General features: G+C 32.3%; 1 protein-coding gene across 1 annotated transcript in view; it reads right to left on the bottom strand.

Moving 5' to 3' along the window:
* Positions 1 to 720: 720 nt before the first annotated feature.
* MEOX2 (mesenchyme homeobox 2) overlaps positions 721 to 18,375 on the bottom strand; it is a 65,066-nt gene continuing 47,411 nt past the window's right edge. Inside the window, exons 2-3 of the mRNA XM_033088010.1 lie at positions 15,589 to 15,761; positions 721 to 2,120 (exon numbers count right to left, since the gene is read on the bottom strand). Coding sequence (XP_032943901.1) covers positions 1,896 to 2,120; positions 15,589 to 15,761 — 398 coding nt within the window. The 3' untranslated portion in view covers positions 721 to 1,895. The remainder of the gene's footprint in view (positions 2,121 to 15,588; positions 15,762 to 18,375) is intronic.

Here is an 18,375-nt window from a genome sequence, read left to right as displayed (position 1 = left end):
CTATTCTTTGTCAGTCTCACAATTCTAAAGGAAATGAAATCAATGAAATAATGAGGTTTTTGGAAGTTTTTACCAACTAATTTTCTCTATTTCTAGTTCTAGTTAATTAGGGGAGAGGAGAAGCTGCTGTATGTTTCCATACATCTCTGATTAAAACATGGAGCAAATGAAAAACAATGTTATCAAAGTTCTAACAGTAGGATTTAGATATCCAATGCATGTGCAACCATGCATGATACAAAATACATTAACATAATCCTTGACTTTTTTATTATGTCCATTAGCACTGACAATTTTGATTACCTTGTTTAACTTATTTTCACATCAACAATTCTGGATATTTTGACTTAACAATTATTGGATTAATTCACATCTATTAAATATAAGTTTTAAAATGTACGACTATTCTATTTATCTCTTTGTGGTAAATAATATTTTCTCCAACTTTTATCTTTGATTTTACAAAATACACAAAGAAATCCATTTGGTATATTCTTCAAATCAGGAAAATGGCTTAATACATATACTTATTCTTATATGATCCTTAATTACAGAAGGATTGATTTTTTTCATAATGAAAAAATTTCACAAATAAAAAAGTAGATGATTCATTAATTTATGATCATCTGGAGTTACACAAGTATGAATGAATTTGGAACGTTCTTAAGTATTTATATTAAACCTGTAAAAAGTTAGGAAATCACGGTAGGGAGACCAAAATTATTTACAAAGGATCATTTATTAAACTGTTTTTTTTTTTTTACAAAATACAAAGATTGTTGTTCTGCATGAATACATAATACATGAAAAAATAATGTGTTTTTACTGAGTTTTATTTGAAGACATTCAGAATTTTATTGTCTACCAACTTGAGGAATCAATTTTGTTTTGCAACTTCTCTAACACAATCACAAATCAGGGGAAACCATTTTGTTAATTAAATGATGTTCATAACAGCCAACATTTTATAAAATAAAATCAGAGAATGTCTGTCATACAAAGCTCTTTCTGCAAGGTAACTGATTTGCCTATGATCCTAATTTTTTTTTTCAAGCTATAAGATAGGAAGAATTGAGGAGCTAGGTAATTTTTATAATAATGTATTAGCAGCAGTTGATAGAAAATGCAACATAAGATTTGTTTTGTCTGTGGTACAAGAATATGTCCTATCAGACTCTAATGAATTTTTCTCTACTTGAACACAAGTAAGCATGTGCTGATTGTTTCTGGGATGACAAAATGTATAAAAAGACAAGAAGCTGGTTCTGGTTGTCATCGTGAACTCCTATTTTCATCAGCTAATATGAATGCTTTGCTAAACTTAGTGAAGACAGGAAAATGACTTAAGGGTAATATATACAGAGTTAAAATACATTTTTTATCCACTTAAAAGTAATTTCAGGCACTGTGGTTTTTCAGGATAAAATGTTTCATGGTTTATTCTTGTTAGCAATTTAATTGTCAGTGCAAGCTAAAGCAAATACCTGCCCACTGTCATACACATCACCTTGTCCATCTGGAATGTTCAAAGCAAGTTCATCTTCTGCATCTTCATTCTGTAGGCATCTTGACTAAAAATGTCTCTTAGTCTGCTCTTGACAGCAATTTAATTTTCAGTGCAAGCAAAAGCAAACACATACCTGCTCACTGCCATACACACAGCCAACACATCTGGAATAGTCAAAGCGAGTTCATCTTCACTGTGGAAGCATCTTTAATAAGTGGCACTTAGTGTAAAACCTTTCATAAATCATGAAAAACAGACTAGAGATGCCTGAATTTAATAATATTAGAAAGCACTGTCATAGTCATCTCTCTATGTAAACGCTGTTTGAGTAAGGCTTGCTGTCACAACATTCCTTTCCTGAGAATGGAGCTGATCGTCTCTGTGTGTATCATAAGTGTGCATGCTCTGAGCTGTGGTCACTGTCATGGCTGTCTTCATTTGCTAGAGAGTCCCCTGTTTGCTGGAGGGTGGCTGCACCAATTCCCGAAAGCTCTGAAGGGAGAAGTGTTCCTTTTTTCACATTCACCAGTTCCTTTTCTCGAGCTGCAGCTCCTTGCTGGCCTCCTTTTACTCTCTTCCACTTCATTCTCCTGTTCTGGAACCAGACTTTCACCTTGAAGACAGAAAGGGAACAAACGAGCAAAAGGAAGAAAATTAAGTCGACATATTCTTTTTCCTTCCTTTTTTGTCGCGAATGAAAAATAGCTCCTCAAAGGCTTACATAGACACTAAGAAGGAGCGAATATGAAAATAATCCAACATTGAATATTATCAGGTCCCAGGTTTGTGGTAATAATTTTTAAACTTTCAGAAGGTGCACACAAAGTACTACGTTTCAATTTTATGACACGAAATATAAAAATGAGACAAGAAAAAAACTATCATTTTAGGATGCTCAAAAGTATTTAGCTTTATAAAGAGTTTCTGTGAATTAGAGCTGACATTCCTTACCATGTGTTTTTCAATTAGTTTTTTATTAGTCTTTATTTTTATATTAGTATTTTTTTAAATTTTTCAGTATTATCTTAGTTTCAGGTGTACAGCATAGTGATTAGACATTTATATACCTTATAAAGTGATCACTATAATAATTCTAGTACCCATCTGACAGCACACATAGTTATAACATTTTAATAATTGTCTTGGTCAAACACCACCCCCCCCACCATGCCCAAGTTCTTTGATTTGACATCTAGCTGTCAATTCCTGAACCAATTCAAAACATGCGCAGGGAACTCCCAATGAAGCCATATCCGAAAGGTCATTCTGTGCCATTGTAGTCCACGGCTGCATTCACAAAGCTTTATTTGAGCATTGCACCTCACAGTGACTCCATCTTCTTTTGAACACTTCTGTTTTCTGCCTTTCATACATTTATTTTACTTTGCAAATATGTGATTCTAATAATTTCCTAAAAATAGGGTCAAAATAAAATTTTTCACTAATAGTTTTGAAATGTGAATACTGAGATGATATATTCTTGCATTTGTGTTGATAAACGTGATGGAACTTCTCTGAGTATATATTCAGCAGTTGCATCAATGGGTCACAGGGTGTATGAATGATCAAATTAACACAATAACATAGAAAAAACATTTTTCCCCAAGTATCATCAGTTTAAACCTTCCTAATCCAGTGAGTAAGAGTTCTTATTGATCTACATCTTTGCCAACATCTGGAGTTATCAGTCAATTTTTTCCCAATACAATGACTACAAATGTTATTTACACGTGTTCTTATTTTGTATTTCCTCATTGCTAGTGAAGTAAAGCATCTTTAACATATTTATGGCTCATTTGTATTTCCTCTCTTCTCAAATACCTGTACATATTTGATTTGCATTAAATTATTTTTAATTTTATTTTATTTTTATAGACTAATTATATGCCTGAATGCAAATTTTTGTGGTTATATGGCTTCTATTATAGTCTCTCAATTTATTGTGGGTCTTTTTCCTTTCCTTTCCTTAGAGAGTCTTTTGATGATCAGAAACTCTAAAATTTAATATATTCAAATTTATCAACTGTTTCTGTTATGCCTGTCAGTTTTATGTCTTCATGAAGAACCTTCTTTCTTCTGAGGCCATTAAGATAATATTCTATGTCTTTAAGAATTTTAATATTTGCATTTCAAATTGAAGTATTGGTTTTAGAATATATTGCAAAGAAACTATCTAAATTTGCTTTATTCTATATGGATAACAAGTTATTCCAAGACTATTTATTAAACAGTCCACCCTTTTTCTAGCGATCATTATTTCAATTCTGTCATAAATCAAGTTTCCATATATACACAGCTCTATTGATGCACTCAATTTCCCTATCCCTGTGACAAAACCAGCCTTAATTACTCTACCTTGCTAAAAAGCCTCTAATATCTGCTATAGATATTTCTGTTTTATTCTACTCCAGAAATATTTTGAATATTCCCCATTTTCATTTAGAAGCAATCTCAAAACTTCTATAAATGCACAGTCCCAAAGAGAAAGTAAAAATAAATGTCAATTTACAAAGATGCATTTATTTTAGTGTTCTTCAAGTTACAATATTCCAACAAAGTTAGTACAATTTTCTCAGATGCTTGCACCAAAAATTGTTTAAACTGACACATTTCTCAGCTCTACCTTTTCAGTGGTCTTTTAGACCATAAATAAAATCTTGTATCATATATTATCTATACATATATTACAGCAAAAGAATAAGAAATTACAGGAAATAAACGAATAAGAAATTATAGGAAAAGACTGATGAATTACTTATATAGTAGAAGAAGAGTGAATAAAAACTAGCTGATGGGTTCCCATGTATTATTATTACTTAATAACCAAACATAACTACTAGGGCTAAACAACCATACTAATAGTTACTTTTTATGTTTATTTTTAATACTCCCAATTTTTCCATACATTTTAAATATTATTCCTATTTTATAGATGAGGAAGTTGAGACTGAAAGGTTACATGAGTTGCCTAAGATTACACAGATAGGAAAATGTGGTACTAAAATTTAAACCTGGGGCTTTGTTTGGCTCCAGATTGTGCTTTTATTATATTTATTTATTTATTTATTTATTTATTTATTTATTTATTTATTTATTTATTTTTTGCTCCTGTTACATTTCAAACTCCTACTTTTTAAGCATTTGGGACAGAAAAATAAAGCAAACAAAGTGTGTGAACTCCATCCATATGATTACTATCATTCAGGTAATTCTCCCACTCTATATAATTAGGTTTGTAAATATGACACTATTTTCCTGTACTATAATTTAGGTAATTACACTACTCAATTTAATTACCTTTGCAAGCTTGACATTGCGTTTTGCATTAGATCTTTTCCACATGAATTGAGTCCTACCCCTGGCTTCACTTCTGACTTACTGCGTGAATTTAGGAAAATTACACTTCTCTCTGCCTCAATTTTCATATTTGTAATATTGGAATAATGAGCCTTCCAAAATTCTCTATAGGGACATTTTCTCCGTGGACAATTCCAGATGGAAGAAACACATCATCATCACTGTCACCAAGAGTTGAAATATCTAGTCAAAATAATCTTGGAAAAACATAGGAGGTAGAGATTTCTTAAAATCTACACTTATTTCCTTTTCTGGGAGAAGAGGTTCACTAATTCTATAATACCAGTATAAAACATGTAATGTGCAATTCTAAATGAAAAACACTGAGAATATGATATTGATTTTAGAAATAGTACAGGCTATTTTGTGTTGCTTTCTTTGTTACCATGTGAAATTTTGCCATTTCCATTTTTTTAAAACAGACTGATAAAAGACTTCATAGTTTTCAATTATATATATACATATATATATATATATGTATGTATATGTGTATATATATATATATCTTTCACATGTATATATCTTTAGAATGCATTCATCCATATGTGTGTGTGTGTGTGTGTGTGTGTATACACATATATGTGAAAGCATTTGATAATTATATAGTAATTCCAACACCTTTATATACTATTTTCTTTAAGGTTTAGATTATACATTTTATACTGGAACCCCATGAAATTAGTAATGGAACAAAAAAGAAGCAACAAATACATGATGGGTACATCTTATGAAAATAGGAAAGAAGAATGAACAACTTCAAAAGTCAAGGTATCCAAATTTATTTTTAAACAGTATAGTATAAAATATTGGGGTGGATTGAAATAAGGAGAGGAAGATTTTTGAGAAAAACATACTCATATGTTTATATACTAGTATCACAGTATTAAAAATAAATCTACAAGAGCAATCAGAGATTATAAGTTAATATGACTATAACAATAGTAATAACAGTTGTATAAATAAAGAAACTCATATTTAACTTAGGATCACGATATAATCCAATTTAATCGATTGGATTGAAAAAACAGTTTTTGTTCTGTTTTGTTTCTAAGGTAGCTAAAGCATAGTCATTAAAATTCTTTTAGGGCTCATGATATATCACAGGAGAACACAAATGAAACACACATCTTTGTTGTCACACAATTTCCTAAGATGGACAGAGGCAAATCAGTTGATAGAAAGTTGAATCTATATAATTACATAACCCACATTTATGTAATATCATAAATGCCTGTTTTTTGAAGAAATAATCATAACACCAACATCTGGATGAAAACTGAGTATTTCAGCAACATATCTAGATGTCTGTAAACATCTGGAATGTATAGATTTGATATTCCAACTGTTTCCATTTGTATCTGGAAACTTGAAATACTGTAGACATTGTCTAACAGATATTTATTCACATGTTTAATATGTGAAAACATAAAAAGAGTAATTGTATAAATACCATTTTCAGATTTAATCATGTCCCCTGTGAATAAATTTGGTCATGGCAGCTCATCTGGTAAACCCAATGTAAATAGGCCCTAGTAATACAGTGGTAAAGTCAGTAGTTGAACTGAAAAATTAGAACCAAAAATGCTCTTTAGGGTAGTGATAAAAAATGGGGAAAAGAAAGCTTCTTTACTCTTCCTCCCTCCACAGATAGGTTTGTATTGGATTAAGAGAAGGAATCCTCAGCTATTTACAAGAAGCCCATGGGAAGGAGCTACCACTGGACTCTTGTTTCTACAGTAGTGCAATATGAGATTGGAAGGTGGCTGTGTGTGTGTGTGTGTGTGTGTGTGTGTGTGTGTGTGTGTGTGTGTATGTATGTGTCTTGGATGATGAAACACATTAGGACATATTTCATGACCAAAGATCGAATTTCTGTTTGGAAGACTGCCTGTCACTTTTATCCTCTATTTTAGCACAATGTTTATGCTAGAGAATGTTATGACTAGAGAATCACTTCCCTACCTCTATAATTTTTAGTTTTGAAGCTTTTCTTTGTTTTTCCTATTTGGAAAATTCACTATTGTAGTCGTAACACATTGACTATTTTACATGTTTTTAAACAAACCGAATACACTTTAGCTATTGGCAGCCATGGAAAATTAACATACTGAACAAGGAATAACTTTTCTGAGGGAGCAAATGATATTCTCCATAATAAATTGTAATGTCATGGGTACTATTACAAGCCAATTGTATGTATTACATTCTCCTTTCCAACAATGAACCCAAACTAAACCGTTCATGTGAAGAGCAAAGTTCTTAGAGGATTGATAGATTCCTTTTAATTTAACCTTTCAGAAATGTCACAGTAGTAGTCAATACCCACAATTATACCTCTTCTGTCATACCTAATGAAATTTAACTGAAATGGCCTATTTTATTAATCTTAATTTACATGAAAATTCACTTCTCCTAATCCTATTTTTTACACAAGATAAAAAAATGTACGTTTTAGTTGTTTTAAATGAAATATTATTTACCTGAATATATTTACCTGAATATTATTTACCTGAACATATTTACCTGAATATTATTTACCTGAATATATCATGTAAATATTATTTACATGAATAAATGACTTCAGCAAATCTGAGTGGAAATATTAAAACTAAATTAAGCAATTTTCTTCTTTATTGTGTTGGGGGAAAAAAATCCTGAATGACAATTCTTGAATACGTGGAATTTGTGTATTCTGAGCCACTATTTGTAACTTATCTTATTCAAACTCCTGAGATCAAATAGAATGATAGCCTTTGTTCTCATCATCTTGCCTAATCTCTGGGATAATGTTTAACAGTAGTTAGTAACATATGATCAGTATATCCCACTTTGATTAATGGCCTCTAATCTAGCCATTGTCTAAATAATGGGAAACTATCGAATATATGTCTGGTAGAAACATTAGGAATTCATCATTTTTATAAGAACAGTAGAATACTGGCAACTCCTATGGCTCAATCTAATTAATATTCTGATTATTTCTATACAAGTTTAAGTTCAATATCAGAATATATGTGAACTTTCACTACAAATTTATTAGCTCTAAGGACTATCTTCTTAGATCCAAGACTATTATAACAACTTATAATGATAATTATTATTATCATATGAATATACACTGACCACAAAAAATAGGCAATAAGTTCAATAACTGGGAAAAGTTCAAAAATTAAACAAAAAAACTATTCAGGGCCGGCCCGGTAGCTCAGGTTGTTAGAGCTCCATGCTCCTAACTCCGAAGGCTGCCGGTTCGATTCCCACATGGGCCAGTGGGCTCTCAACCACAAGGTTGCCAGATCAATTCCTCGAGTCCCGCAAGGGATGGTGGGCTGTGCCCCCTGCAACTAGAAAACGGCAGCTGGACCTAGAGTTGAGCTGCACCCTCCACAACTAAGACTGAAAGGACAATAACTTGACTTGGAAAAACGTCCTGGAAGTACACACTGTTCCCCAATAAAGTCCTGTTCCCCTTCTCCATTTAAAAAAAAAAAAAGAGAGAGATTTCAAGTTAAACATCTTTCCTAAACTGAATACACATCTCTGAGTTTTTCATGAGGTGTCATGAGAATAGTGAAACAAATTGGTAGAAAGTCTTTTATAGCCAAATTATCAATAAATTGTCTGTTTTTTTAGAATAGATTTATTATTTTATAGATGTCATAGAACACTGTATACAGTGCTCTACGTTCATGCCATATTTAGGTAATAGAAAATCTCTTTAAAATTGAAGATGCTAACACAAACATTGCACCAGCTCCTCAAAATTTCCAGAACGATCCTAGTTTTAGAATTTTTTTAGTGACATAAATTTTAAAAAATAAATAAATATATAAGAATAGTGTAGAAAGAAGTAATCTTTTATGGTAGATGTTTTAAAATATTAAATGATGATCTGGGCTGCAATGCATGATGTGTTTCAAAATGTTGTTGCTTTTGTACCCATGTGTTCATTGCATCATTATTCAAGGTGGCCAAGATATGAAAACAACCAAAATGTCCTTCGATAGGTGATTTGATAAAGAAGATGTGGTGCATACATACAATGGAATATTACTCTGCCATAAGAAAAGATGAAATACTGCCATTTGCGACAACATAGATCTTGAGATTATCATGCTAAGCAAAATAAGTCAGACAGATGTAGGATACAAAGCTGAAAGCAACAAACAAAGAAACAAAAACTCATAGACACAGACAATACTTGAGTGGTTACCATAGAATAAGGAGGGAGGGAGGGTAACAGAAGAGGGAAAAGGGCTTCAAATAAATGGTGATGGAAGGAGAGCTGACTCTGGGTGGGGAACACACAATACAATATATAGATGATGTATTATAAACCTGTACACAGAATTGTACACCTTAAATCTATGTAATTTTACTAACAATTGTCATCCCAATAAATTTTTTTAAAAATGTACACTTGAAACCTATATAATTTTACTAACCAATGTCATGCCAATAAACTTAATAATTAAACAAATAAGTCAATAAATAAAATTATTGTTGATTAAATATAATTAATATATATGTTTCCTTTTGAGGAAACAGGGAAATAAAATGTGGCAAATTCTGAAATCGATGGGAAGAATTATCCTTCTTTCATTATATCAGCTTGATTAATGCTTACAGCAAGAATCTAAAGCAAATTTCAACAAAGTTTCTAAAATAAGGATTATTTTATATGTCTGTGTATATACAATACAAAACACAAATATACATGATATATGTATGTGTGTATATACATATATATATATGTATATGTGTGTGTGTATCTATGTCTCTATTCATGTATCTAACAACTTTAAAAAAATGCATTCTTTATATATTCTCAAGTCTGGTTCAATAAGGATAGGACCTTATTTTCCTGAGATTTTTTTTTCCCTATATTATTTCAAACTTAGATATTTACATTTGCAAATGGTTAGAGAAGAATTGCTTATTTGTCAGTCTTCTACCTTACTCAGCTAATATTTCTGAAAATTAATTTAGGAGAGGATTGTTTCATTCGTCTGTTCTTTATAGATCTTACTTTATTAAAGATATTTTAAAATTATTATTTTTTAAAAAACATAGACTTTGTTTTGTGGAACCTAAGGCAGGGTTAAATCTGGCTTTTAGAGCTCAGCACACACTGTCAATATGCATTTCTTTAAAAATAAAAACAGTTTTACTCAGGAAATATCACTTTTCATTTCAAACTAAGATTCTGTCCCATATTCCACGCTGTGCTACCTCCGTATTCCACTTGGAGTCAAATCATGTTTAATCTTTCAAAATAGCAAGCACACCAGGACTTAAGCAAAATAAATATGTTACTCTAGGTGACTGTTAGATATTACTCTAAAGAAATGAGAAAATATTATAAAATCACGGACTACACAGGTAGTCTCGGATTACCTTGAATAGACAATATGTCTGGTCATGCAGACATAATTTATTAGCTAAATAACTAAAAGTATTCATATAAACTTATAGAAATAAACCTGCAAAGGAGCGGAATTATGTAAAAAGCTGAGCAAAAAAAAAAACCCCTGCTTATTTGGCACACGAAAAGTCTCCTTTATAGTCATCCAAAAAATGGATGACTATTTTGAAAACACTTGGCATTGAGCCATTTAATGATTTATGAGTAACAAACAAAACATAATCCCTGTCATTTCCACTAACGGAATATGATCCAACTAGGTAGGATTTTCCATTTATCTTGGCAGAGGTATCATGAATTCATTCTCTCTTCTGGTAATCTCAGTTTACAAATCTGCAACATTGCACCTTTGATTAGTTCAGTCAAATGATTTTGTGAAATGGAAGGGTCTCCCATTCTTCCTATATTTGGCAGCCTTAACTCTATAAAAATGTCAATTTTGTCACTTTTTATAGTTTCATGCAGCTGCCTTCTCTCGTCTTCCCACTGTGAGATATTAAAAATTTGGCGGGAGCTTTATCCAAGTGTATCTGGATGAACAAAAAAGCCAGAATAAGCTTGTCAAATTTAAAAATACCTTGGGACCAGAGGTCTTTAGACTGACTGGCTCTTCAAAATATTTCAAGTGGGTCTGCCAACTGAAGATTATTAGCTGTTGATTGAGAAGGGTGTATATATGAGAATATGTTGTAATCTGGAAGCTGTAAATTAGAAGCTGGAACATTACTGGAGTGGTAACTGTTCTGCAAAACAGTATTATATAATTAAAAATATTTGAAGCTCAACTTTGTTTTAGTGTTTCCATTTTTATTTAATATCAAATAAAATAACTTTCTTTAATAGCTATGTGGTAACATGGAATTCCTTAGCTGAATGAGCCTCTTTTTCCTCTTCTTTTTTAATCCTTCTTTGGCCTGATGGAGTTCGAAAGAGATTATAGATTTCTCTGACCTATAAAAGCATGGCATTATGGAAGACACAAACAAAAACTTGACTTCTTTGTGAGATTGCAGAACTATTCTTTACTTAAGGATTTGAAAATTCAAGTCCTAAGTGATATTTAACAATTTAACATATCTCACTTTTTTTTCTAAAAGGAAATCTAATTATTATTATGAATTTTTATAACCACGTGTATATGGCCCATCATAAAATGTAAGGTAGGTATATTGACTGGTAATATAAGAAAGGTAAAGGTATTTACAAACAATATTTCAGTTATATATATATACATATTTTATAGGCCATTAGGTACATTTCTTAGAAAACAAGGTGTCTAAAGACTACTTCTGATTACAAATTAAGTTTTCATTTTGAAGAAAGATATTCCTATAAAAAATTCTGCTATAGATTGAAATTATTTAATATTTGTTATTTTCTGCCTTTATATTATATATGTATGGATTCTATTTCTGTATTTGAATCTTGAAAGGATTTTTTAAAAATCAAGAACAGATATTTTGGGAAATTGAAACTCTATTACTATTAAGGAAAATATTGCACAATATGGAATTAGATATAATATTGTTTTTAATATACAGTTTAAGTTACTTTACTAAGTCTCATGTTATTTTAATGTATAGAAAAGATAAGGCTTGTAGAATGGAAATGAAAAATATTTTTCTGATAAATTTAGCATAGTAAAATTCAGCCCATAAAACACAATAGAGCTTTTACAGTCTTACTTTAAGGTACTGCATGTGCACAGAAGTGTTGAAATAAATGAACACTCGGTATAAACAGGAATATTCTCCCATACAAGCCTGTCATCCCTCTCTTGTGACATTCAACACTGATCAGTTTTTAATACTTGTTCAATATTTGCCTCTTCCATGAGTTCTAGCGTAGACTTGTCTAGCTTATTTTAACAAAATTTTATTTCTAGAATCTAGCTCAACAAATACAGAAGAATTAATTCTCTCTGCTTGGCATAGCACATATATATTTTTTCCCCTCCAATGATAGTTGTGTTTTATAGTTTATGTTAAAAATTCTTTCACATACATATAGCATATAAACTTGAATAAGAGAAAGAGAAGGTAGTTTTAATTTACATTTTGTGCTTTGGGGAGATTGTTATTTGCCTAACAATATACAACTCTAACTGGCAAATCTAGGATTTTTGTTCAGATGTTCCTCATAAAAATTCAATTTTCTACCTAAAAAATAGCGGCCCTCTAAAGACTTATTTTGGGTATCTGGATTCCACATGCATGCATCTCCTTTTTATACTGATTTGCAAAACTCCAAATAAAAATTTATAGGACAAAATAATCTTCTTCACAACACCAAATTTTCAATAATTTGAAAACCTCATTATCTCTCAAGTTTTTTTTCCCTCTTTTGAGGCCATAGTTAGATTGTTCTAGTAACAGCCTCTAACAAAATTTGTCATCCTTACACTCTCGTTGATGGGCCTCTCCTACACTGAGCCTGATCAAAGGACTAGCTTTAGACAAAGGACATTAGTAAATATGATGCATGCAGAGGATTTGAAAACTCTTGTACATTGGAGTTTTTTCCCTAAGGACTCCTGGGAAACTTCTGCAATCATGTGAAGAATCCTAGGAAGCCAAATAAAAGATGAAACAGAGACATGCTGTCCCAGCTGAGGCTGCCTAGGCCAACCAGTTTAGTCACCCACCAGTTGACTCTAGCTCCACGAGGCATCTAGGTAAGGCCAGAAGTAGAACTGCCCAAAAGAGTCCAAGTCTCTTGTGAGAATTAGAATGTTGGTTATTTTTTGAAGTCACTAAGATTTTTAAATGTGTTTTGGCACAGTAAAGTTAAAACTGGTACAAAATTGAAAAGGGGCCTTTTAAAGAAACAAATATTAAACTTGTGTGTGTATATATACATATATATATGTGTATATATATGTATATATACATATATATATATACACACACACACACATACATACATATATATATATATATATACATTTTTGCATATTAATTCTTTCCCAACAATGGCAAGCCAGTTAAAAAGAAATATCCAGAAGTAATTTCAACATTCCCAAACCAAATTTACAAAATGGCTTCTAAAAAAAAATTATTCTTTTTTTATGTTTTTATTTTCTTTTATTTTTATATTAATGAAAGTTTATTGGGGTGACAATTGTTAGCAAAGTTACATAGATTTCTGGTGCACAATTCTGTAATACATCATCTATGTATCACATTGTGTGTTCACCACCCGGAGTCAGTTCTCCTTCCATCACCATATTATTTGATCCCTTTTACCCTAATCTACTACACCCCTGCCCTCTTACCCTCTGGTAACCACTAAACTATTGTCTGTGTCTATGAGTTTTTGTTTCTTCATTTGTTTGTCCTGTTCTTTTGTCGTTTTCAGTTTTATATACCACATATCAGTGAAACCACATGGTTCTCGACTTTTTCTGTCTGACTCATTTCGCTTAGCATAATAATCTCAAGATCCATCCACATTGTCTCAAATGGCACTATTTCATTTTTTTCTTATGGCAGAATAGTATTTCACTGCACAAAGAAATTATCCTTAACTAAAAGTGAAACCTCTGCTCTATGATCAGATAATGACAAGTAACCATAGGCCATCTCCAGAAGAACAAGCACAGAATCTGGACTTTTCTCCTGAGAAAAAGCACGATACTGCATCTCATCATTTCTGTAGATTGGAAGCAAACCCTAGTTTCTTATTTCTTTTATGTATCATATAAAACACGGTTGCATTTCCTAGAATTCACTGTCTCTATATAACAACATTAATGTACCATTCTCCTCTCCCTTCCTTTTTTTCCTTCTTCTATTAAAAAAATAAAATAAAACATGTGTCTGATGATGTAGATTTTGGATCCTGTTTTCCAGCACGCCAAATGTACACTTATGGAGGGCATTTTGTACATGAAATTCAAGGGAAGGAAAATGTTGTGCTCCATAATTTAGGTACTAATCATAATGTTTAATAAAAAATAAACTGTCAATAAATAAAACCACATAAAAGTTTACTCCCGCATATTTTCATTACCCCAAAATATCCTACCACAAAGCTGCAATATAGAAATTAGCAGAGGAAAGCAGATGATTTAAGAAATTGGATAAAATTACTTATTCTCCTAAGACAGTATTCATTCGTACACACCCTGTTGATATTTCTTTGGTTCCTATGGGATCCCTGGAGGGTGCATACAGTGAAAAGAGGAAATGAGACTCTAGTCCTAAGAGTGCCAATCATAACTGCACTGTCCATAAAGATGTTTGCATTTGTCTTTCAGGAATGTTTTTCCAAAGATTAGCAACTGTTAACCATCAGTATGTCCAATTCTCCCAGGACAAATCAGAATCCATACAAGAGTGCACTGGGAGTACTTGTGAAGCAACTCACTTGCCATTCAAATAAATTTCAAGAAAGAACCTAATTAATTTAAAAAGTAATTAATTTAAAAATATTATTTAGGTCTGATTAACTGGATTCCACAGAGTATTAATAATTTCAAAGTGTTCCCTAAATGAGTAGGTACCAGAATTTTGAATTTCTGAGACCAATACAAACTTCAAAAATATTTTGGGTAATGGGGTAGAAATATTTACCAATGATCTATGTGCCCTTGCTCTCCTCATTTCCCAACCCTCTTGAACTTAAGTGGCACAATTGACTATTTCCGGACATTAGAGCGTAAATGGAAGTGACATGGGTCATTTCCAGGTGAAAACATTTAAAGGTCAATGCATGAACCTCCAACTCTTTCTTACCTCCTGTGGTTACCAAGGATACCACATACTGAGATGCCAGAGAGTCAGACTGGGTCCATGAGTGATGATTTGGAATGCTGGACTTGTAAAGTTAGTATAGACAGAACAAATTATCAACCTTTTTGGTTATGTCATTGAGATTTGGGGGTTAATGTGTGACTGCAACACAACAAATGCTATCCTGAGCAATAGAGGAAACTAACATAGGGTTGTCAACTTTCTATTATGCCAAATAAGGAGTTTTTGAAATATAAGCAAACAAAATTCCTCCCCACGTTCCATCATTATATAAAAGAAATAATATTCTAAAACCAAAAAATATAGAAAGGGCACAAACAGAATAAATAATGATTCCCTATGTTGAATCAATGTAGTTTTCCTTGAAACATCCCTATCTTATCCATAATTTTATTTTGCTAGACAAAAACTTCATCACACAATAGAACACCTGTCTTCCAAATGGTATTTAAGAACCACAGATCCAGGTATTTCCAAAATCACAAGAGAATATTGTTGACCCAAATCAATTCAAAATACCTTATCATGACAATGTCTGACTTTACCTGTCTTTCAGTGAGATCCAGATTCACAGCTATCTCGTATCGCCTCAGTCTGGTCAGATAATTATGATGGGCAAATTCTGCTTCAAGTTCTCTGATTTGCTCTTTGGTAAAAGCTGTCCTTTCCTTCCTGGGTTTGCTATTGACTTCTGACTTATAATTTCCTTCCTGGGAGTCTGGAAAAAATGAAGTAAGAGAGAATAGATTGAGTTCATTCACTTAAACGTATTCAATCATATTACTCCTAGCAAAAAACATTTATGCAGGAACTACTTTTTCAGGTGCTATGTTAGACATGGGGAAAATAGAGACCAAAGACAATAAGACCTCAACAGGGTGAGTTTACATATTCTTATTTTTTTTCACTGTACCCTGAAGTGACTCACAAGCTTAACTGGGGAAATGTCCAGTTTTTTTTTTCTTTTAAACAAAAAATCTAACTTCTCTTAATATGCTATAATATAATAATAAGATAAACCAAAGCCTCTCTAGAAATATTTTTAGATATAAAGTTTGTCTAATAAGTTGTTTAGCATATATACTTGAGGTCTAAGAATGATTGAACAGAATAATCCTTAAAAACAGTGGTGACTTCAGCAGATGAGTATTTGAGCAATTCAAACCTTTTGCAACTGGACCGTAAGTCAGTTCAAGCTCAAGCTAAGCATATGTAAGTGTATGTATGTATTTATTGGCCTTTTAATTTCGATTTAAGTTCACTCTCTTTAAGGGCAATAGTAATGCTCTTTTTTTTATTTTGTGTAATACTTAGTCGAACGTGAAATCTGCAATTAAATTGTGTTTATATAACTCAAATATGAGCAGAGTTTAAAATTCTTTTTCATTATGTATGAGATAAACATAAGATGCACAATGCCTAACATTAGCTATCCAAACACCAAATCACATAATGCCATGTAGAAATAATAATAGGTTAGAGCATATCATTCCATTTTTCTTTTTAAGAGTTCGAGACATAATTAACATATAATCTTTCATTTATCTTCATAATATCCCAGAGATGTAGGTTAGAAGACATTCTTAATATACCGAAGAACAGAATGTGTACCTATAATAGAAAAAAAATGCCACATAAACCAAGTAATAGGTAATCATACTAGCTCTAGTAATTCATGTCAAATTTATCCTCAGTGAAATATCAACATAATCAAGGTTAAATGGCATGTTTATGCTTTCTTGAAAATTATTTCAGTTTTCTAAATTTTTGAGCACGTACATACAAGTAGTGATGTCTTTATCAGGTAGGAGTATAATGAACTCTTCTATGAGACCAAATGAGAGCAGTGATTAGGAAAAATGATAGTTAATCAAAGGTTACAAAGAGTGACATTTTAATTTTTTTTTTAATTTACAAAGGCAATAGTGGTGGGGTTTTATGAAGGATCTTTTCAGGCAACATTTGTTTATTCATTGAACGATGCTTAAATATGCTAAGTACCAAAAGAGGGAGAGAGAGAGAGAGAGAGAGAGAGACAGAGAGAGAGAGAGAGAGAGAGAGAGATTTTTTTAAATGTTCTCTTTCCTTTCTATATGACTGAGGGAAGACTAACTGAAGTAAAGAGGCCCCTATATAATGAAACTAGACAAAGCTCTGTAATATAAATAATTTTGTTTTGACTCTTACCAGAATCTAAGCTGGCCAGATGTAAAGTTTTCTAGGTCTAGTAGCAGCAGCACCAATAGGTTTGCACCAAAATGTCGGCATGCTGGCCATTCCTTTTCCTTTGCGGGATGTTTCACTGACTGGTGCACTGGCATTGTCAGAAAGTCTTCAGAATTCACTGACCACATTTCTGGGCTTGTCATTTACCTGCTGTTGACTGGCTCCCCACCTTGGCAGGGCAGGCAAGGCTTTATCCCGTACAAAAAGTGGTTTGTGATATGTCACTCACAGGCTGACTGTACTTCATAGTAAGCCACTGGGACCCGATGAGTTATGATGTGTGAGCCCTCACGTAGATCGTGTTTATTTACCAACTTACTAATGCCAACTCACCTGGCTCTAAGTGGAACCTGCAATCCAACTTTTTTTTAGCTACAGATTTGCCAACCTCCATGTCTTTGGAGCATTTAGCTATTCTGGTATTGTGTGAGCAAAACTTCCCAGTGATTGCATTTTCAAAAAATTTTTCCACTGGCTATTCTGGCAGACTGCAAACTTAGTCACAGCCCAGAATATTCAGATAAGTCCCTCTCACAAGGATCCACGTTCTCACGTGAATCGAAAGTATTTTTTGCCAATTTGGAGCCATGCTCAGTCTAAAATCTGTGGCTGATTATTCCTTATGTGGGGACAATGCTCTGTTCCCTTTAGTAAAGCAACTCTGGAAACAGACAGAAAAACCAGAGCATTTTTTCTCATGAGCAATTCAATTTGAATGATTCATGGTTAACACATTCCTTTATATAAGCATGAATGAACAAATTCACATTGAGAAAAGCCTATTAATTTATATTTACTTTTGAAACCAATTTCCTTTAACTTTTGCGGTATTCAAAAGTATTTCAAAAATACTACAAATACACACACACACACACACACACACACACACCACAAAAAAACACAAAATGTGGGCCAGTGCTTGAAAGAATGTCATGTGTAGTGGATCTACACACATACCCATCGTAACTAGAAACATACAATGGGAGGTTTATACTTCCAGTGACTGAATTTAAACAAAAGACTGGCTATAATTCAACATTTCAATCCAAAAGCAACTTAATAAATGCCTGAATTCCAATCCAAAGTAGCTCATGAAACGAAACGCA

The sequence above is a fragment of the Rhinolophus ferrumequinum genome, chromosome 20 (assembly GCF_004115265.2).
Source record: "Rhinolophus ferrumequinum isolate MPI-CBG mRhiFer1 chromosome 20, mRhiFer1_v1.p, whole genome shotgun sequence".
NCBI lineage: Eukaryota > Metazoa > Chordata > Mammalia > Chiroptera > Rhinolophidae > Rhinolophus > Rhinolophus ferrumequinum.
The sequence above is the reverse complement of the archived record's forward strand: the minus strand, read 5'-3'. Positions and strand labels throughout refer to the sequence as shown.